The 19,508-nt window shown below is 42.0% G+C and overlaps 1 protein-coding gene across 1 annotated transcript; it reads right to left on the bottom strand.

The window, feature by feature from the left end:
* Positions 1 to 296: 296 nt before the first annotated feature.
* On the bottom strand, positions 297 to 15,133 carry LOC117730936 (CTTNBP2 N-terminal-like protein). Its single transcript, XM_034533007.1, is given in 8 exon segments — positions 297 to 1,997; positions 2,150 to 2,320; positions 2,425 to 2,577; positions 2,579 to 2,614; positions 2,763 to 2,870; positions 3,873 to 4,106; positions 11,588 to 11,692; positions 15,052 to 15,133. Coding segments are annotated over 8 exon segments (1,809 nt in total). The 5' UTR covers positions 15,091 to 15,133; the 3' UTR covers positions 297 to 1,034.
* Between the last annotated feature and the right edge of the window lie 4,375 nt (positions 15,134 to 19,508).

The raw sequence follows: 19,508 nt of genomic DNA, 5'->3' as shown, positions 1-19,508 counted from the left end.
ATTTTAAAGGCCAAACAATATATCATTTAATCTAGAAAATAATTGGCAGAATAATTGATAAAACCTCTCCACAAATTGTTTCCAAGTCACAGACTGTGAGCAGTCTTTCCTTATTAGATAGTCAGCATTAATACCTACACCACCGCCTACTGCCAACATATAATTCCTCGGAGATTACAAATAAATAAATAAATAAATATGGAACAATCTTTGGGATTCATTTATTATATTTTTCACTTGTCAGCATTTACAGGACTGCAAAAGTAGAAATAACCAACATGGCAGTATTATGCATTATGATACAGTATGAATCAATCATGGTTGACTATAACAACGTGTTTTATAATGATTCCTTATGAATGACAAAGGCATTCTTCAGAATCACTACTCTTAAACAAAATATGATGGTGCCTGCATATAATTTGAGCCTTTAAGATAACTGCACATTAAAGTAATACATGATCAAAGCTCAGTACAACACTTATTAGATTATCTGTTAAACTATTAATAATAAGGGGAACATTAATAAAATACTCTATACATTTGTATAAAAAAGACAACTAAGTACATGAGCTATACATTGTAACACACTGGTCCAAGGACTACTTGTTAGATTTGGTCTGAAGATTTAAGGATTTGTTTTAATAATAAGCAACATACATATAAAAACAATACCTTTTGGTGATAAACAGATTTTCATTCTTTGGAAGTATGACGCCATAAAAAAGACTTATTGTAATAGTTACGGTGTGCCAAACATACAGTATTGGCACATTTGAAATACAAACTACCACGTGGAAGTCCAGCCCTTTAACCACTACATGAAGTAGTGCCTCAGCGCATAAAAGAAGAAAAAAAGAATAAATACAATTGTAACAGTGTTTGAAGGGACCTCTGTTCAAAAAGCATAGGATATTAATCCTGTCATGTTCAAAACAATATCTCAACAATCACAATTACGAGATGTGGATAAAACCCTCGTGTCACAAGCAGAGCAGCAGCTGTCTAAATTCTTGATGAATCACATGATCAGTTTAGTTGGAAGAAACCACCATGTCCAGTTCTTTGACTGCCTCTTGGCTGGAGGTGAGGCCGCAGCTGCCCGAGAGGGGGCTGTCGGAGTAGTGGCTGGCAGACCTGGGCAGTGTGGCCGGGGAGGGAGGGGCCTGTGCCAGACCGGGCTTCTTTGGGGGGATGGGGGGAGGGTTGCCCCTGTCTGCCCTGGAGATGGTGGGTGATCTGATCCCCTGAGGAAGCGCTCCGGCTGCCCGCCCGATGACCGGAGACAAGGGCGCTGCCAGGCTGCGGTAGTCCGTGCCGAAGGGTGAATTGTTTGGTGCTGCGAGCTTGGGCGCGGCGCTCTGCTGCGCGGTGGTGAAGCGGGACAGGACTTGAGTGACCGTGCTCCGGGCCATCTGCTTGACCGGGCTGGCTTCAAGGGAGGAGCTGCTGGTCACAGGGGAGATGTCCTTTGGCGAGAGGGGGAGTGCAGGCTGTGGGGCCTGGGCCGGAGGCTCTGGGTCGGCAGTACCCTGGAACTTGTGACGAGCAGCGTGGAAACGCTGGTTGATGCCGGCCTGGTAGGGAGACTGGTAGCTACCAGGGCTGGGGCTGCCTGGTGGGTGTTTGGCAAGGACAGGCGAGGAGCAGGGGGAGGAAGGAGGGAAAGTGGAGGGGGCGGCACTGCAGGAGGAGACCGATGCCTGGGTCTGATGGATTTGAGAATTTTCAACCCCGTTCTGTACACAGATGTTATCTGAGAGGGCGTCGTTTGGGCCGTGGTACCCGTCGGTCTCCATCCGACAGCGGTGATCGTTGTCTTCCTCAATGTCGTCCGCTGTCATAGCGTTGTCCGCTGTCATAGCGTCTACCGCCGTCTTTCCTGGAGGAACCTTTGTGGCCCACTCGTGTCCTTCTGCCTCTACTGGAGCTGTAACGGCCTCCCTAACATCTCTCATCATGTTCACCTCCTCCAGCGTCCTCTTCAGCTCTTCGACCTGATCACAAAACGGAGAAAGAGATTCATTTCAAATGCAGGCACATTTTCTTCTCGCACTAAGATTAGATGAAGTGCCTTGAAGTAGTTATTTGAAAGATGTGCAATCTATTAACACCTGCAGGATGAGTGTGTTCAAGTGTTAAGTCACACCTGTTGTTGCAGCTGACAGCAGTGAGCGTCCTCCTTCCTCAAACGTGAGCGGAGCTGCTCTCGCTCGGTGTCGAACTCAGCCAGCTGCTCCTCCACCCTCGCCTCCATTCTCAGGGCTCTCCTCCTCTCGTCCTCCAACTCGTCTCTCAGGGCCTGACAAGCCTCCTTCTCCTTGCGAGGGAGGAAAAAGTCTGTTAAACCGGAGTGTAAAATGTACGCAGGCCCGACATTTGTGAGGACGAAAGGAATTAAGTTGCCCATCTCGTCAAGAATACCTTGTCAAGTTTACGGCTCAGCTCGGTCAGCCGATGCCCCTCCTCCAGAGCCCTGGCGCTTGCCCACTTGCACTCTTTGGCCAAAGCGCAGGAGAGCTGTTTGTGTTGAGCCCGTTCTTCTTCTAGCTGGTCCGTAATCCGCCGCTGTTCTTTTTTCCAACCGCCGGACTTGGCTGCGCTCAAACTCCAGCTACAGAAACCGAGACAATAATCAAATGGATGGTTACGGTTTACTTCAAAGCTTTTGACACCAGTTATTTTCAAATTCCACCAATCACCAATAGACTTCTAGCCAAATGTTTACCGTGCAGTCTACGTCACTATTAATTAGAGGGCACCTGTTGTTGTAAGCGCTCCCTCTCCTTCTCCAGGATGTAAGTGACATCATCTCCCTCTGCTGTGTCCTCAGCATGCCTCCTCTTTTCCTCCTCCAGATCTGCAATGACCTGAAGTAAACACAGCGGGGAGACAGAGAGTCGGGAGTGAAGTTATCTCACATGACTTTGGTCTCCTTGATGTTATGGCAAATAACAGTTAATTTGAAGCAATATTATTACTACATTGTAAGCAAAAAATGCAGATGGCAGTTCAGCTAAACGGTTTCATAATTTAGCTCTAAATGGGTACCAGGTTCCGCCTGCCTGCAAAGAAAAGTATAGACCTCACTCTGTGAGCCTAAGCCTAAGTGTTTTTGGTTTGTACAGTTCCAAAAGATGCAGTGGGAATACTTATTTGCAACAGTGTATGTAACGTATACCAAAACAATAACAGTTCTAACTGACTTTCTTTATATTTTTTTTACTACATTATTAAATGTGCGGTATTTAAATACACAGAACACAGAAGAATATGAGGCATAAGGTCATTATGCCTCATATTCTTCTGTGTTCTGTGTATTTAAATTCTCAAGCACAGCAAAGTCTTACATTTAAAGTGACCCTGAATAGGATAAGTGGTTATTGATAATGGATGGATGGCTGAAATTACGGAAAATGTTGTGCAAACACAAGTTAGTGTGTAACCTCAAGCTCACCTGAAACAAAAGAAAAACTATTGGAAACAAGACATTCATGTCAGTTACCTTGCACCTGTAAAGTACTTTTAGGTGTGTGTGTGTGTGTGTCTCTTGTAAATAGTTAATGCTGAATGCTGTTCTTAGCTGCGACCAGTAGCCTTAATAACTGTCAGTTGGCCCACAAAAGAAAAGAATTAGTAAAGAAAAGGTTTTAATAACAAGGGATGATCCAATCGCATTAGTTTTGTGTACCAGCCTTTTTTTTTTGTGTGTACTTTTAGAAAATAAATCCTTTTGTTTATTGTACAGTACTTTCCACCACTGAGGCCATCTTTTATCTTTTATGTTACCCTATTCATTTCTTTTTTTAAACTGTATAAGGAACCAGCTCATTTCTGATTCCCCTAATTAACAACCACACATCCACACCCACCCTTCTGTGCCTGCTTTCCGCTGCAGCCAGCTGGGCCAACATCTTCTCCTGCATCCTCCTGCAGTGGCTCACCACCAGTTTGAGAACCACCAGCGGGTTGGAGGTCGAGGAGGAACAGCCCGGGTCCTTGTTCTGGTCCCCGACGGCCTCGCTGTCCCTCTGCAAGGCCTGGAAGGGGTCGCTGAGGTTGTACCTGCTGTAGCGCTCCTGGATGAACAGCTCTTTACGCTGGGCCTGAAGAGATGAAGAGAGGAGAGGAGTGAGCTGGAGCACTGAGGGGCGGTGAGTAATTCACTGCTTAGCAAAGTATGTTTGTGGTCTGAAGGTTATGTGGTAGGAAACGTTCATGCTTGGCTTGTTTGTGCTTTTTGAATGTCCTTGTTTACAAAAGGATTCCAATTTCTTCTCTGACTTGTCTCCGCTGGTACAGGATGCTGACTCCTGTATAAACATCTACCAGACACATTTGCCCTAGCTATCGTGGCTTTAGGGATGAGTGACAATGTTCTCAACGATAATTGGAGGCAATGTCATGAAATTTGGGACAGAAATTTATATTTATTTGATGATTAATCCTTATTACTTTGGTGATTCCCTGACTTTTCCTCCAGCGACACCAGCAGGTCAAAATCTTCCCTCATCCAGCAACAAAATCTCAAGTATTTGATGGATTTCCATGAATGGTCATTTAGCATTCAGTCACCCCTGAACTAAGTTATTATGATAAGATTCGATTAATTTAAGTTTACACAAGTCAACACATGCTGCTCCCATTTAAAACAGGAAACCCGAATCCTGCGTTCCACACACTATGATCAGCATCTTTAATACTAGAGTGGCAATTGATCTGTAGATAAAGGAAGGAGAAGAGAGGGAGAGGAAATGCAGAAACATGCAAGATAAAGAGTGCCTGCAGGAGGAAGGAGCAACAGATGGTGAGTGTCTGTCTATCTTTAGCAGGACAGCTGCTCCGGACTGGGCCTTGGCTGAGGCAGACCTGTTCTCTGTTTAACTCGTGACAAAGGAAGGATAATAGCAGCAAGACATTTCAGGTTCAGCAGATGCCTTTAGGCCTGCTGTGAAAAGGGGCTACAGTGAGAGAGAGGGGGGAGGAGGAGGACGACGACAAGGCTACAGCTGAACAGGCAATGTGTCTTTGTGAGGTTTCAACAAAAGAGGATCAAAAGATTAGAGGGAACAGTATCCTCTCTGGCAGGGTGAGGACTGAGCTCCTGACGGCTGATACCAAGATTAATTGAGTAGTGAAAAGTGTAGTCAAGAGCGTGGTCTGCAGAGCAATATTCAGCCGATTCAATGTTCTTGCAGAGCATTTAACCGCTGACCGTGTGCGGGGGTGTTACAGCAGACCACAGAGGTATACCATAACATAACATAATCCCTACAAAACTGAACTTAATTGGTATAAAACGATGACTATCTGCACCAATGCAACCTCAGCTCACAGGGTCAGCCAATAATATGTATGAGTATTATCCACTACCAGTATTTTCTTTTTATCAAATTGTAAATCTGAATACTTACTGTGTGGACCTTCTTGTGTTTAATGTAACTTAACATGACGGATTGCCGTGTCATAAAAGGTCTGCGACCCGCTGACTGAACGCCTTTAAGCGATACAGGAAATTTATTTTATAAGACATTGACAAAGAAACTGGATGTAATGTGGATGAGTCACATCACGGCTGACATCTGATCGGCTTAATACGGTGTTTATCAGATAATGGCGCATAATTGTTCAAAAGTCAAACATTTGTCTCAGTATATGAAAACATTTGACATTCAAAGACAGATTCATGTTCAGCAACAGGAGTTCGTTAACCAGCATGAAAAATACAGGGCGTGATGATTCATGGCTGCAGGCGGAGAAGTTCAAGCAATATTCCACGACAGATCACAGGCTTTGTGATTGTCATCTTTAACAACATTACCTCACATGGCTCAAAGAGAGGCGGGCAAGGCTGCGAGGCTTTGCTGCTGTTATTTGATCCAGTCCCATGAGGACTGCGTGAAGGCGGATCAAACAACACGGAGGGGTGAAGCAGCAAAAACACAGGAGCTGCGGTCGAATAGTCATTTTTGGTTAGGAAGCTTCCTAACTGAGTGAAATGACTCGGAAGTGGTCGCCATGAAAACTGCTGGTCGAATTCTCTAAATGCAAAGGAAAGGAGCTTCAACGCTTCCTTACTTCCTTTAGCATAGGAAACCCTGGACCTTCCTTTATGAAAGGAAAGGAGCTTCAATGCTTCCTTCCTTACTTCATTTAGCATAGGAAACCCTGGACCTTCCTTTATGAAAGGAAAGGAGCTTCAACGCTTCCTTACTTCCTTTAGCATAGGAAACCCTGGACCTTCCTTTATGAAAGGAAAGGAGCCTTCCTTTATGAAAGGAAAGGAGCTTCAATGCTTCCTTCCTTACTTCATTTAGCATAGGAAACCCTGGACCTTCCTTTATGAAAGGAAAGGAGCTTCAACGCTTCCTTACTTCCTTTAGCATAGGAAACCCTGGACCTTCCTTTATGAAAGGAAAGGAGTTTCAATGCTTCCTTCCTTACTTCCTTTAGCATAGGAAACCCTGGACCTTCCTTTATGAAAGGAAAGGAGCCTTCCTTTATGAAAGGAAAGGAGCTTCAATGCTTCCTTCCTGACTTCATTTAGCATAGGAAACCCTGGACCTTCCTTTATGAAAGGAAAGGAGCTTCAACGCTTCCTTACTTCCTTTAGCATAGGAAACCCTGGACCTTCCTTTATGAAAGGAAAGGAGTTTCAATGCTTCCTTCCTTACTTCCTTTAGCATAGGAAACCCTGGACCTTCCTTTATGAAAGGAAAGGAGCTTCAATGCTTCCTTCCTTACTTCGTTTAGCATAGGAAACCCTGGACCTTCCTTTATGAAAGGAAAGGAGGTAATGCCACCACACAATTCCTTGCGGCGGCAACATTTAAAGTGGCGCACCATTCGGCCGTTCACAAGAACAAACGATCATGACCGACGAACGCAGATCATGTAAATAAGGTGTTTCATAAACTATTGTCTGCATATTCTTATGATCAGATTATAATCTGCATATAAACCACAACAAGAAAGAGTCATATGAGACATTGTTGGTGGGAGATCGTATTTAATTCAGCATGTTTGAAACTGAACAATGAGACAGTTTAATAGATTTGTACTCTGTGACAATCCCTCGGTTTCACTTTGATATTCTTCTTTCATTTGTTTTCCAACCTCGTTAATAAATAATTGAACCAGGTTGTTTGTCGTTAATAAAGTAATACTTTGAACCGCGTTGTTTATGTCGTTAATAAAGTAATACTATGAACCAGGTTGTTTATGTCGTTAATAAACTAATACCAGTACTATAAACCAGGTTGTTTATGTCGTTAATAAAGTAATACTATGAACCGCGTTGTTTATGTCGTTAATAAAGTAATACTATGAACCAGGTTGTTTATGTCATTAATAAAGTAATACTATGAACCAGGTTGTTTATGTCGTTAATAAACTAATACCATTACTATAAACCAGGTTGTTTATGTCATTAATAAAGTAATACTATGAACCAGGTTGTTTATGTTGTTAATAAACTAATACCATTACTATAAACCAGGTTGTTTATGTCATTAATAAAGTAATACTATGAACCAGGTTGTTTATGTTGTTAATAAAGTAATACTTTGAACCGGATTGTTCATGTCGTCTGCATGAGAAACACTATAAGAAAAGTTAATAGGAATAGACGTTAGGAGGTCATTTTTTGACTATTCGACTGCAGCCAGGATGCCCGAGAGAATTCAAAAATGCCTCTCAAACAATGAGCCCGATGAGCACACAGCACCACGTAGAATATGTTGCAACTGTGGCATATAGCCCACAGGTTTCACATCTAATTGACACAAATAATTCCATTTGTTGCTTTTTGAAAGCATACATTTGTACAGACATAACAAAGCTAAGAATGCATTAGACATTTTATACTGTCCATCAATTTGTCCTCTGTCTTTTTCTAAAAAAAAAAGAAGATATATTAATAAACTGCAAAGATCTTCAAAGAGAAATCTGTTTCTGCAGACTTGACTGGCAGCCCATCCCTTTTCCCGTCAATGACGGTCTGCTATGATTTTACGGTCAAAGATGAAATATGCTTTGATCAGGTTTACATTCCTGGCACCGACTTTGCTCAAGGATACGTTCAGTCGGACTTTCATTGCAGCAGATGTAGAAATACTCAAGCCATTGTTCATACAAGAGGAAACATTTTCGAAAGACGCAAAGAAAAAACCTTTTACAGTATTTTTAAATTCATTTTTTTCCAATTCACCGGTCCCCTATTACTCAAAAGTTCACTCATAAACACAGAGTGCGTGTCTCTCTCAGAGAGACTTCCACAACACAAAGAGAGGCTGTCTTCCTCTGCATCAATCCTCCACTGCAGAGTAGAGGAAGCGAATAAAGGATTACAGGAAACGCATTTCTCACATAACTTAATACTTAACACCCAAATCTACCAGCGCTTAGTCATTGCATCACACTGTACCAGAGCAATACCCATACACGTTCAGTGCATGGCCTCTATGCATCACAGTCCGACCTCCATTATTCATACTTTCGTCTGTTGGCTACAGTTCTTGGCAACTTAATGTGCCTTGGCTGCACTGTTCTACTCCAGCTTATCTTTTGCCGACACATGCCTGGACCCTTTTTAGTTGTGCAATGCCGGTGAAGAGATCTGCATAATACTGAGGGAAGGTGATGCATGAACGTCTTACCCTGGAGCCCTATATATTTCAGAGCTTGCTAAATCCCCTGTAATGCTCGTCCATGTAAATGGGAGAAAAATAAATTGGATGTCTGAAGAATGCTGCCCATCATCGGCACATGATTGTGAATGCTACAGTAACCGACAGTGAATCAAATCATCTGATGCGTCTCGAAGCTAATGAGGCTGTTTTCCCCTATTTCAGTAGCTGCCCCATCACAGAGGAACACGCACAGTAAACCTGTTTTAAGTATGTCCACATGAACACAGCAGATAATTAAAGGGCTCATTTCCATATTTTAGTCCCCTTTGAACTTAAAGTAAAGACTTTTATTCCTTACCGAAAAGAAAAAGGACAACTGGATCAATGCAGAGCTTTGTGGGCCAAATGCGCGCTTTGCCAGAGACTAACTTCCTTTAGAAAGCCACAGCGTGAGCAGCTGCTGAAGTGAGTCACAAAGGGAAAATGCAGCGGATAGTTAGAATGCCACTGATAGTTCTGCATAATTACATATAGACCATAGAAAAACCGCATCATTAACCTCACATCCTGTACTTGCACTACATCCTTTAGAAAAAATCACTATTACAACTGTTGGATCTTTAAAACACAGAGAATGCAAAACTTGCCAGTTCCCAAGCTTTTAAGCAGATGAGCAAAAGCCTGAAGAGTTATGACTGTGGTGATTTGTGGTTGAGCTACATATTTCTCACATGACACTCAGTATACTGGTGACACATCAGTTAAGACTGACATGACCGACATGACTGGACCTACTTCTCTTATTACCGTTGGTTCATCTTATTGTTGGAACTAAGTAAATCTGTACTTAGACACAACCGTACTTTTAGCAAAATGCTGACATCACTTTTTAGATGGTTTAATGCGCACCAGTTTGGTGTCAATGCCCTTTGTTTTGCAGGTATTTTAGTCATAAATCATTGGACATTTAAATAGAAAGACTTGATCAAAAGTGAAGTGATCACCAAGGATTACTGCAATTCTTCCCAAAGGGCGTCTGAATCAAATTGTATGGCAATCCATCCATTCACTCAAAACCACAACTGTCAACCTCATGGGGGCGCTAGAGATAAAGTTAAGGGATCACCAAGGTCACTGGGATTTCCTCCGGGGGACCATGACGAACCGTACGAAATGTCATGCCAATCCATCGAGGGAAATATGTGACCTGCTGGTGGCGCGAGATGAGAAGCCACGGGATCACCATTTCATCATCTGGGCACCATGAATGTCTGTGCAAATCCCTCGAATGACTGTGGAGATGGTTCAGTCTGTGCCACAGGCATGGCGCAACAGACAAACACTGCCATCCATTGAGCCATGCTGCTAAAAAAAAAAAAAAACGAAGAATTATGGTCTGATGTTTTTCTGATAACAATCTGCTGTCATGGGAGGGCGAGACCCGAGGTCGCGCATCGCCAATTCCTCAACAGTAGAGCAGCAGAGAGGAGTGAAGCTCTGCTTCACCTTTGCAGAAAATAAATGGATGCTGCGCTGCAGAGAAGAGATCAGTTTCCACTTACTCCCTGCAATTAATTTTCTTCAGGTCAATGATTATACCCTTTTCTTTAATTAAAGCTCCATAACAGTTAACACTGCAGCATTGATCCAATCCCAGACCTGAATGGGTTAACAGTTAGTGCCGTTGGAGCCATGAAAGAAGCAAAGCCATATTCCCCTCAAGCTCCAGTTAAGGTCAATGTTTATTTGTTCACTCCTACTCTCTCTCGCATTGAGTCATCAGGCACCCAGCGCACTGTAAGTCCTCTTGCCTTAGATGGCCAGATCCCAGGAGAGATGTAGGAATGTGGTCTAGACACAACACAGGAACATTCAGCAGTAGGCTCTCTTAGAATGGCTGCTCTCCAGTTCGCTGGCTGTGTCTCCAGTTGTTCCCTCAATGGGGCATTTTACACCAAGAGAGTGAATAGCATTCCGAAAATACCGGCTTGTAAAGCTCAAATATTAATAGTGAGAATAAAGTCTGCGGAAAATCTGTCTCAGAAAGGCAGGGGGCATTTTTTGCAGGAATTAAGTTGCTTATTCACTGCTTATCCTATTTTTGTGGGGGGGTTTTAACACAGTAACACTGAAGTAAGTGTACAGCTCTTTTAATGACAAAACTCATTAAGGACATCCAAATAAAATGTCACTGAAAGCTTGAGTATCAGGACTCAGCCTGCAGGGGAAAATAGCCTGACAATCCTATAATTGGAATGCCGCATTAATCCTAATGCCAAAGTAAGACATCCTAAGACTGGAGTCTGTGTGTGTGTGTGTGTTCTACTTCTAATATGTTCAAGTCCACTAAAATGCATCTACTCATTTAAATCTATGAAAAAATTCCCTAAAAGAATCTATTCTACAGAAGCCCAGACAATTGTGTGCTGCGAGCAAATTGTTTAGAACAAAAGGAATATCAGTTTCCCTACAGAAATGAGTGCCATCAAGAGGGTTTCTTAGATTAGATGTTAATTGCTTTAGCAGATTTATTTTTTTTTCTCTCCATTTTGTTGCCAGATTGTCATCAGATTACCTTGGATCTAATAACACTAAAACCAAACGCATGACTCATTACAGCCCTCCATAACTCTACATATCCATTACCGACATGTCTTCATAGGCGTCCATGACCAGCCCGTGTAGGTTTCTGCAGGCCAAACCTCCTGCAGGCTTGTTTCTCTGCTGTCAATCATTTTGTATATCGCATAAAGACCTTTTTTTGCCCATGAGGAGACCAACGTAAGAAGCTCACCATGCAAACAAAAAGAGAGCAATGTTGTGGCAATATGCTACTGCAGTGGTTTGAGAGGTTTCTAGAGAGGTTTCTAGAGAGGGTTTGACGTGAAAAAAGCAGCTGTTGTGCACAGAGTAACTTGGGATGGTCTGATGGTGTTACCAGCGCCATTGACAGGTACCTTGAGGGCATCAATGACCATGTCCCGGGCCTCCAGCTCTCCTTCCAGAATGCTGAAAAGCATCAGCAACTCCGGCTTGGTCAAACTCTCCATGTTCAGCTTGGACTGTGAGGACACAAGATCAAAGAGAAGAACTTGGTTGACGGACTGAATTTAGATTTCATTTCAATAACTACTTTACCCGTACTTAATTTATTCTATTAGATTGTTATTCAACTCCAATTGAGGGAACACTGAGAAACTATACACAAAACTAGTTCCAATTCCCCCAAACCAGACATCTAGACAGACATCTGATATATCTGATCCAGCCCACTGATTTATGAGCTTTTTGTGGATATGTGGTTATTATCTTGGGAGGGGGTAATTTTGCAGCACAGAACTACTGAACAAAAAAATGTAGTAAAATTTTTCCCCTGTGTGAAAAGAAACCAGACCATTTATTATGGGTGCAGTTCCAGAGGTGCACTACATAGCATAACTATTTAATTAGGCAAGGTGTGCCGTACAGCTCAACCTAAAAGGTGAGGATGTTAAACACAATAACAATACAATTACTAAAAGATAAATTAATGGGTTTCGAGGCATTTTAAACAACAGGAGTGAAATATTCTTCCACACTTAATCATGTTATTGTTCTTGTAAGTTGTTGGCTATTTCGGGCACAAAGCGGAGACACAAACATGACAACGTTGCAAGCTGACGTGTTCTTCTGGCACAGATGGATCACATATCAAACAAGAGACAGTCAGTCAGCTTTAAGCATCCAAGCTGTTCCGTCATCTGTCTTCGGCACTTAAAGCTGACTCGCTGATAATATGCAGAGAACTGTTGAAAATAATATCACTTTGTTTTTCTTTTTCCCCACCGCACGTCCATTCATAATGGCTCCCGTGACAGTCGGTTGTTTTGTATTGGAAACGTGATGTGGTCTCTTTGTAGTGTCTCTGCACTCTAATCTCACAGCTGTGTTGGTTCTGCTGACAAGCCCTGCAGTGTCCACACCTCAAACATCCAACCACACTCTGGCCACGAGAGACCGTATGCGGGGCCCCTCTTTGAAATAAGATCAAAGCTGTTGATGTTTTTACACTAAGCATCCTTTCAGATCATCATGTGTGATGTGTAGCAGGGCTCAACACTGACTTTAAAAAGTAGCTGCCAGGCTACAATCAGCTTTGGTTGTGATATTCAGTCACGTTGTGTTTGAGTGATTAGGATGTCATCAAGTCAGATTAATAATGATGTCATGCGTACGTTGTTCATGCTTCGCTGTATCGGATATCTCTTGTTCTTTTGTCAGTTAAATCAATGTGCACATTCGCTAGTGATTTCCGCGGGTTACTGGAGCTTTTCACCTCAGTCAAACAACTTTATTTGCTTCGCCACCATTATCTCTAAAACAGATGCCTGTGCGCACTCCAGTCAACACACCAATGCGCATGCAGCGGCACGTGCAGCATCGTCTGGTTCCAGTAATGACTGTATCACAGCCATGCAACAAATATTGAAAAATCTTATATATTTTGGGGTTGCATGTTTTGCTGTCTGACGTACCTATTCGCTGCACTGCACTGCCTGGCGAGTTAATAAAATAAGTCTAGCTTGAATCACCAAAATATTTCTTTCTGAAATGTGGTTGAAGCGTCGGAAAAATAGCACTGGCTGCTGCTTCTTGCAGTGATCCACACCTGAGCTGGTATTCATCCAAGAGGCCCATGCTCTGCTCTGAGCACTCTGTGGCCTCCACAACTTTCCACACCATGAAGTCACCCAGAGGGGGTGGGCTGATTTCTTGGAGCACTGATTATATAATGACAAACCTTTCATATCTGAGCTGGTATAGCTACAATACTATATATTCAATAGCGATACAGAGAGATTAATAGCAACGAGCATATTTCCATCACCTAAATATGCTGCGACACTTGCTTAGAGCAGTATGCAAAACTGAAAAGAGAAATGAGCCACAATCCTGATGAACTGCACCTACAGTGCAGCCTGATGCGTGCAGCACAAAGAAGGCACACAGTGTTTTTAGTTCTGCCTTCACCAGCACTCATGGTCTGTGGCTTAACCGCAGGGGTAAAATGCTAATTAAACTACAGCATACACATCTCCCTTGGTTTTGCTTTTACAGGCTTGCTTGCTAATTTCACAGGGCGCTGTAATCACTGTGCGAAGAGGGTGCACTGTGGCATGAGAAATGTCTGGCCCAGAGGGAGCCAACATGTGTCGTCACGCTTGTTTAGATCCTCATTATTTTAATATTATTTCACCTAATCCCTCCCCAAATTAGATTTGGTAACCATGAGGGTACACAAACACTGAGCGATAGCATGGGAAATATAAATATTCCCACACGGTAGTGCCGCTTCCGATGACGAAGGGCCTGTGTCCATAATCCTTTTTTATCCGTGTTTGTTTTAAGCCCGGCCAGCCATGTGCCTCATCTGCAACACTGTAAACTCATTAAAAACACATAGCAGCTTCTACTGCAAAAGCATATGCTGTGCTCCAATAGAAAGAGGCCCCTTCAGTTTGTGAGCAGCTGCTTGAGACTACACAGGAGTGTGAAAGGAACCCTCTTCACTCAAAGCCCATCAAAGTCCATTAAAATCCACTTCTTGGCCTGGGGACAGTGTCTAAATCAACTACCCAAATTTAATCAAAAGTAATACTAACAATGTAATTATGTGTACAATAATGTACATACACATATATATGCACACACACATATATATGTGTGTGTATGTATGTATGTATGTATGTATGTATATATATATATATATATATATATATATATATATATATATATATATATATATATACACACACGCATATATATACACACACGCATATATATACACATGTCACAGACTGTGAAACCTCTTTTGACCCACAAAATAAGGGTCAACTGAGGGGAAGTACAGTGTTCAGATGCATATGGCTGGGTAATAAATTGGATTTGGTAGCCAACCTAATTTTTGAGTAGGCCACTTGCTGCTTACTGGCCTTTGATGCAGCCTAGTTCAAATAATAAAACAAAAATTATTAAACACGTATGAATTAAACTAGAGTGTTGACACTGCTGAGTCAATACGCGTTAGTTAACAACTGGAGCCACTGTGACGTTAAATGAGTTCAATCAGCGCTCTCGTGGAGATCAAACAGGCTTCAGCAGCGGTCTGGATGAAGGAGAGGACATGTCACCGTCGGCGCTATCGATGTTTTTTAAGGCTACATCTTTAGTGTATTTTTACACGAACAAAGCACATCATTCAGTCTCGAGGAGTTGCAGTTCCGAGCGGTTCGGCGTGTCGCCTTGACCACTTTTGTCAACAGCTAACTTACATCTTTTCCCTTTTGGAAACAAAATTGGCGAAACACGGTGAAACCGCGCAGTTTATCGTCTCCAACGTCGCAATGTCGACACAAACAACGTTTTTTGCGGGTCTTCTTACCTTCATAAGGCCTTCGGGGGTCTTTAGAAACTCCAGCATGAACTTTTCTCCTGTCAGGAGATTTGTTTCGCTTGATTTGCGTCCTCTGATCCCAACGCAGCGGAACAGTTAGTGGCTAAGCGCTGTTCTCGACTGACAGCGCAGCGAGCCAATGGACAAGGCAGAACTCTGATCTCTGACCAATGAAAGAAGAGCTTTGCGGGGAAAGGGCAGGGCCACTGGCGTCCCAGCTCTTGGATTTTGGTTGGATTTCTTTGTTTAGCATTTCTTGAGTGCCTGCCTCTTTTGTAAGGAATTTCTTCTGGGCAGGTTATGGGTTTGTAGCATGCTATTTTATTGACTTTACAGGTATTTTGCTGAGCGAAATGTTAAAGCATGACATTTGGTTTGTTTCTGTTCCTAAATAGTGACTTTATAGTGACTTTATATCACGTTTATTAAGTATTTAACTGGTTCACTGCACCACATTTTAGAATCTAATCAAAGTAACTTGTAACAACGGCTGTTGGACGGATACTATATATATATATATATATATATGCATACACACACACACACACAAAATACAAAGTACAAGTACTTCACATTCATCATATGTATCAGGAGCACTTCCACTTCCACCACAGATAGGATGAACTTTTGTTTTGATTATGTTCTGAAACTACATGCACACAACACTGTCCAAACATTCACAAACACTCAAACAGATTCCGTGCAATATGAGACATAATCGTGCGCAGGCAAAGAATAAAAATGTAATACTTATAGACTTAACTACCCAAAAGCACATAAGGTGAGTAAAAGTGAGGCATGACACAGCATAAAAACAAAACTCCATAGGTAATTGTATCTCACAGAGACAATGACATTATGTATTTAATGTTATACATGTCACCAAACAAACCACCTGTTGACCAAGTATATGAATTATTTCAACATGAATAATTATTCCAGCAAAAGCATCCCTTGCATTGATTCCTGGATTTGTGGGTTTAGAGTATTATTGCCATCTGGTGGCACAGTCACAGTAAGTACCAGAGTAGCCTAGTGTGCAGAGCTGCGTGAAGGCTGTGTGCCGTTGGAGGAATAACTGAGGTCACCTGGGAAATCAAAAGGTGTAGGCTACAGACTGTCGATGGAGCTCATATAACAGCCAGCTTCAGACTAAAAGCACTCACAACTTTCAGAACTTGGAACAGTGTGAGGTATTACGGGATCATACCCTGTGTTTCTTAAATCACAGGAACAGTCTTCTCACAACTTCTGTCTCTTATTAGCAGCACTCGGGATGGAACAACACAAAGTAGACCATGGAGGTCTAACTCTATAGCTGGGGATACAGTTGTGGTGGTGGTGTTGTGGTTTTTGTTTGTTTTTTTCTGCCATAAGGCACAGAGCTCTAAATGCCATGTGACAAAAATCCAATGAGGTCATCACTGTGTTGTAGACCTGACAATGCAAGGCCGTGAAGGCCTGTACTACACAAGAGCTGCCAGTAGAGTGCAATGCTCACACAACTCCAGTCAAAGTTGCAGGAACCTCACTCTTCACCATGGCTGAGCATAATGGACAGACCAGCACTTTTACTTTTACCGGTTGCATGTCATGTTGGTGATGAAGCTTATTCTGTCACATCAGCCAAATACACTCAAACAGTGATTTAAAAAATGTAATATACTGTAGACCTGCTGCTGGAAGAGAGCAAAAATAAACGAGTGCACTTTGATGAGTTGGACAGCAATTTAGCCTGCAGTTACAACACACACCACCTTGTGTCAGCAGTAAATTGCCATCGTTTGCACAACAGAGGGCCTCCTATCCATGGCTATGCAGCATATTTGTGCTATTTGATAACGTGTCCCTTTTTAATGCTATCTTGAGGGTATGAAGAGAGGAAAGTAACATAATTGTGGCTCCTGATAGGCTGCTGGTACAAGAAGACTCTTCAGCCCTAATAAAGAGTCTCTATTTCAGGCTCTTCAATTAAGCTGCTCTGTTCAGCCTGCTGACTGGCTTCTGTGGAGATCTGTCCTCAGGGTCTCTGTTGTGAGTCCTCGTCTCTTTTTGTCACACCATTTAGAGTGTTGTGTTTTTCCATTTACTTTGGTTTAGAAAAAAGATGGGTACAGAGGTCAATGCTAAGATTGTTCAATTTAGCATTTTTAATGTTGGTGTAGAATTGGAATCATCAAGAATATCACATTTACTGACTACAAATTTGAGGTACTACCTGTTTTGTATTCTTCTCCTTCTTATAAATAAAGGTTCTAACTAAAACCAAAGAGGGTTCATGGGCTTGTCCATGTAGGAGAACCCGATAGAGAGTTAAATCTAGAACCATCTGCAAAAGGTTTTGGGGCTGACAGGCTCTTCTAAGGGCCGGGTGTATGTGGTCCAGCGCAACCCTCAACACTCATGATTCCCAATTATGTTTTTTAGGGTGGAGATTGTATATGAAACTAGTTCTACAACAGGTTTTACTTTTAGAGTGATGCAGTGGAATTAAATTATGCCAGACAGTTCAGTCCAAGAGCCATTGAAGTGACCTTTCTTCAAAAGTCTTGTGGGTAGGACCTCAGCCCTTTAAGAAGAACCCTTATTTATGAAGTGTTGTATTAAATCAAAATTAAATTAAATATTACTCCACTACATTTATTTGAATTAAGATTTTGCAGACAAACCGTTTATCAGTTTGTAAAACATGATGAACTTCAAATGAAACTACCCAACAGTATATAAAATACTGAAAACTGGCTCCACCATGACAAAATACAACAGGAAAATACTATGGCATGAATACATCTGCAATAGTAATCATAGATTATTCATTTATTCATGTCTGCACCATATTATGAGTTATTTTGATATATTGGGTACTAATAATACGGTCGTAATTTTACTTAAGTGATATTTTCAATGCAGGAACTTCTGCAGAATTTGCAGAATTAATATATTATATGTCCCATTTATATTGCACCATTACTTGATTAGTCTCCACCCCTGTTTTGTCACAATTTCTCACAATTCATTGCCATTGTTAATGTTTATTACAAAATAATTTAAAGCTGAAACCCTGCAGAACCCTGTTCAAAAGAAAGGCCAAAAATGTTGTTGTGTCGGCAGAACTTCTTGTTCTTTTGTACTTTTGTACTTTTTCACACCAATCTTCTCCCACAGTCTCTCTGCTGACATAATCGCTGACTGAGGTGCTTTTGTCAAGTTCATAGCTCATTTTTCTATAGATGTACCGGCTTTCTAAATCCAAGTCTAAGCGGGAAAAAAAATCACATTTAGCTCAGTACAGATGGAGCGTCCTGAAAAAAAAAAGGCACACTTTGACTTTCAAAATACCTGCTTGAATGATGAAGAATTTTCCAGAAAGGTCACGATAAGCTCAGTTGTGGTCTCTTCAGCTGTGTGAAAACTGCTCAGTGTTCTACTAAAGAAAATATTTTAAAAGTTCCTTTTTTCAAAACTGCAAAAGCCATATTTAACCCCTATCACCTGTCGTCCCAATCAAGCTTTGAATGGATATACGACGACATTTCAATCTCTCCTGCTTGTGCCGTCTCATTCCCTGCATAAGTAAACGTATTCTGGCATTCAGAAGGAATATCTCATCTGCGTTTCACACCTGGCGCTCCATCGTAGATGCCAGACATAAGGTGGAGATGACACACCACGGTGGCACAGACACGATCAGAGGAGGGATGGAGAAAGGGAGCGGTAAATATAGCATCAGAGTCTTGGCAAGAGACGACGACAATCTAGGACCTAATCTGAGGCAGTTATCAACATCTGTTGCCTGGCACCCAGTTCTGTGGGGTTTTTAGTTATTCATCTATTGCTCCATATCTGTCACTTGTTTTTTGCATCTGATTCCCAGCACAGTGGATGCATTCAAGAATGTTAATGTAACCTCTCAATACCCCCCCTCCCCCACTAGTCTGTCAGTAATACACACATAGCCACCTGAGTGCATGTGGAGCTGTGAAAGGTTAAGGTTGGGAAATTGATTTGTTTTGCCAGTGGCCGTGGTAAATGTTAATTGCCCGAGTGCTTGACCTTGAAGCAGTCCAGATTAGTAATTTGCATATATCCAGAGTGATAATGTGTCTTTAAGTAGCAGACAGTATTACTGTTACCAATATATTTTCTAATCATGTGGCCGCAGCTGGATGCAGAATTTAATATCTTACAAGGACTTTATTATTTATATTCCCTGCATACTTTAGGCAAGTTGCTTACTTACACTGCTTTGATGTAATGCCTTGATTGGACCCTGGGAATTGTGCAAAACATAAGGAGAACCGCCTGTTATCTTAGTTATTCAAGTGCTTTTGACTTCAATCAACCAAAAGATGAAAATGATCTCTAGAAGGATTAACTGAAAAAGACATAGCCAATCTAGTTTTTGGTTGAGAAGACAAGAAGTCTCAGAGTTGAGGGGAAGTGTA

The sequence above is a fragment of the Cyclopterus lumpus genome, chromosome 5 (assembly GCF_009769545.1).
Source record: "Cyclopterus lumpus isolate fCycLum1 chromosome 5, fCycLum1.pri, whole genome shotgun sequence".
In the NCBI taxonomy this organism is placed as follows: Eukaryota; Metazoa; Chordata; class Actinopteri; order Perciformes; family Cyclopteridae; genus Cyclopterus; species Cyclopterus lumpus.
The sequence above is the reverse complement of the archived record's forward strand: the minus strand, read 5'-3'. Positions and strand labels throughout refer to the sequence as shown.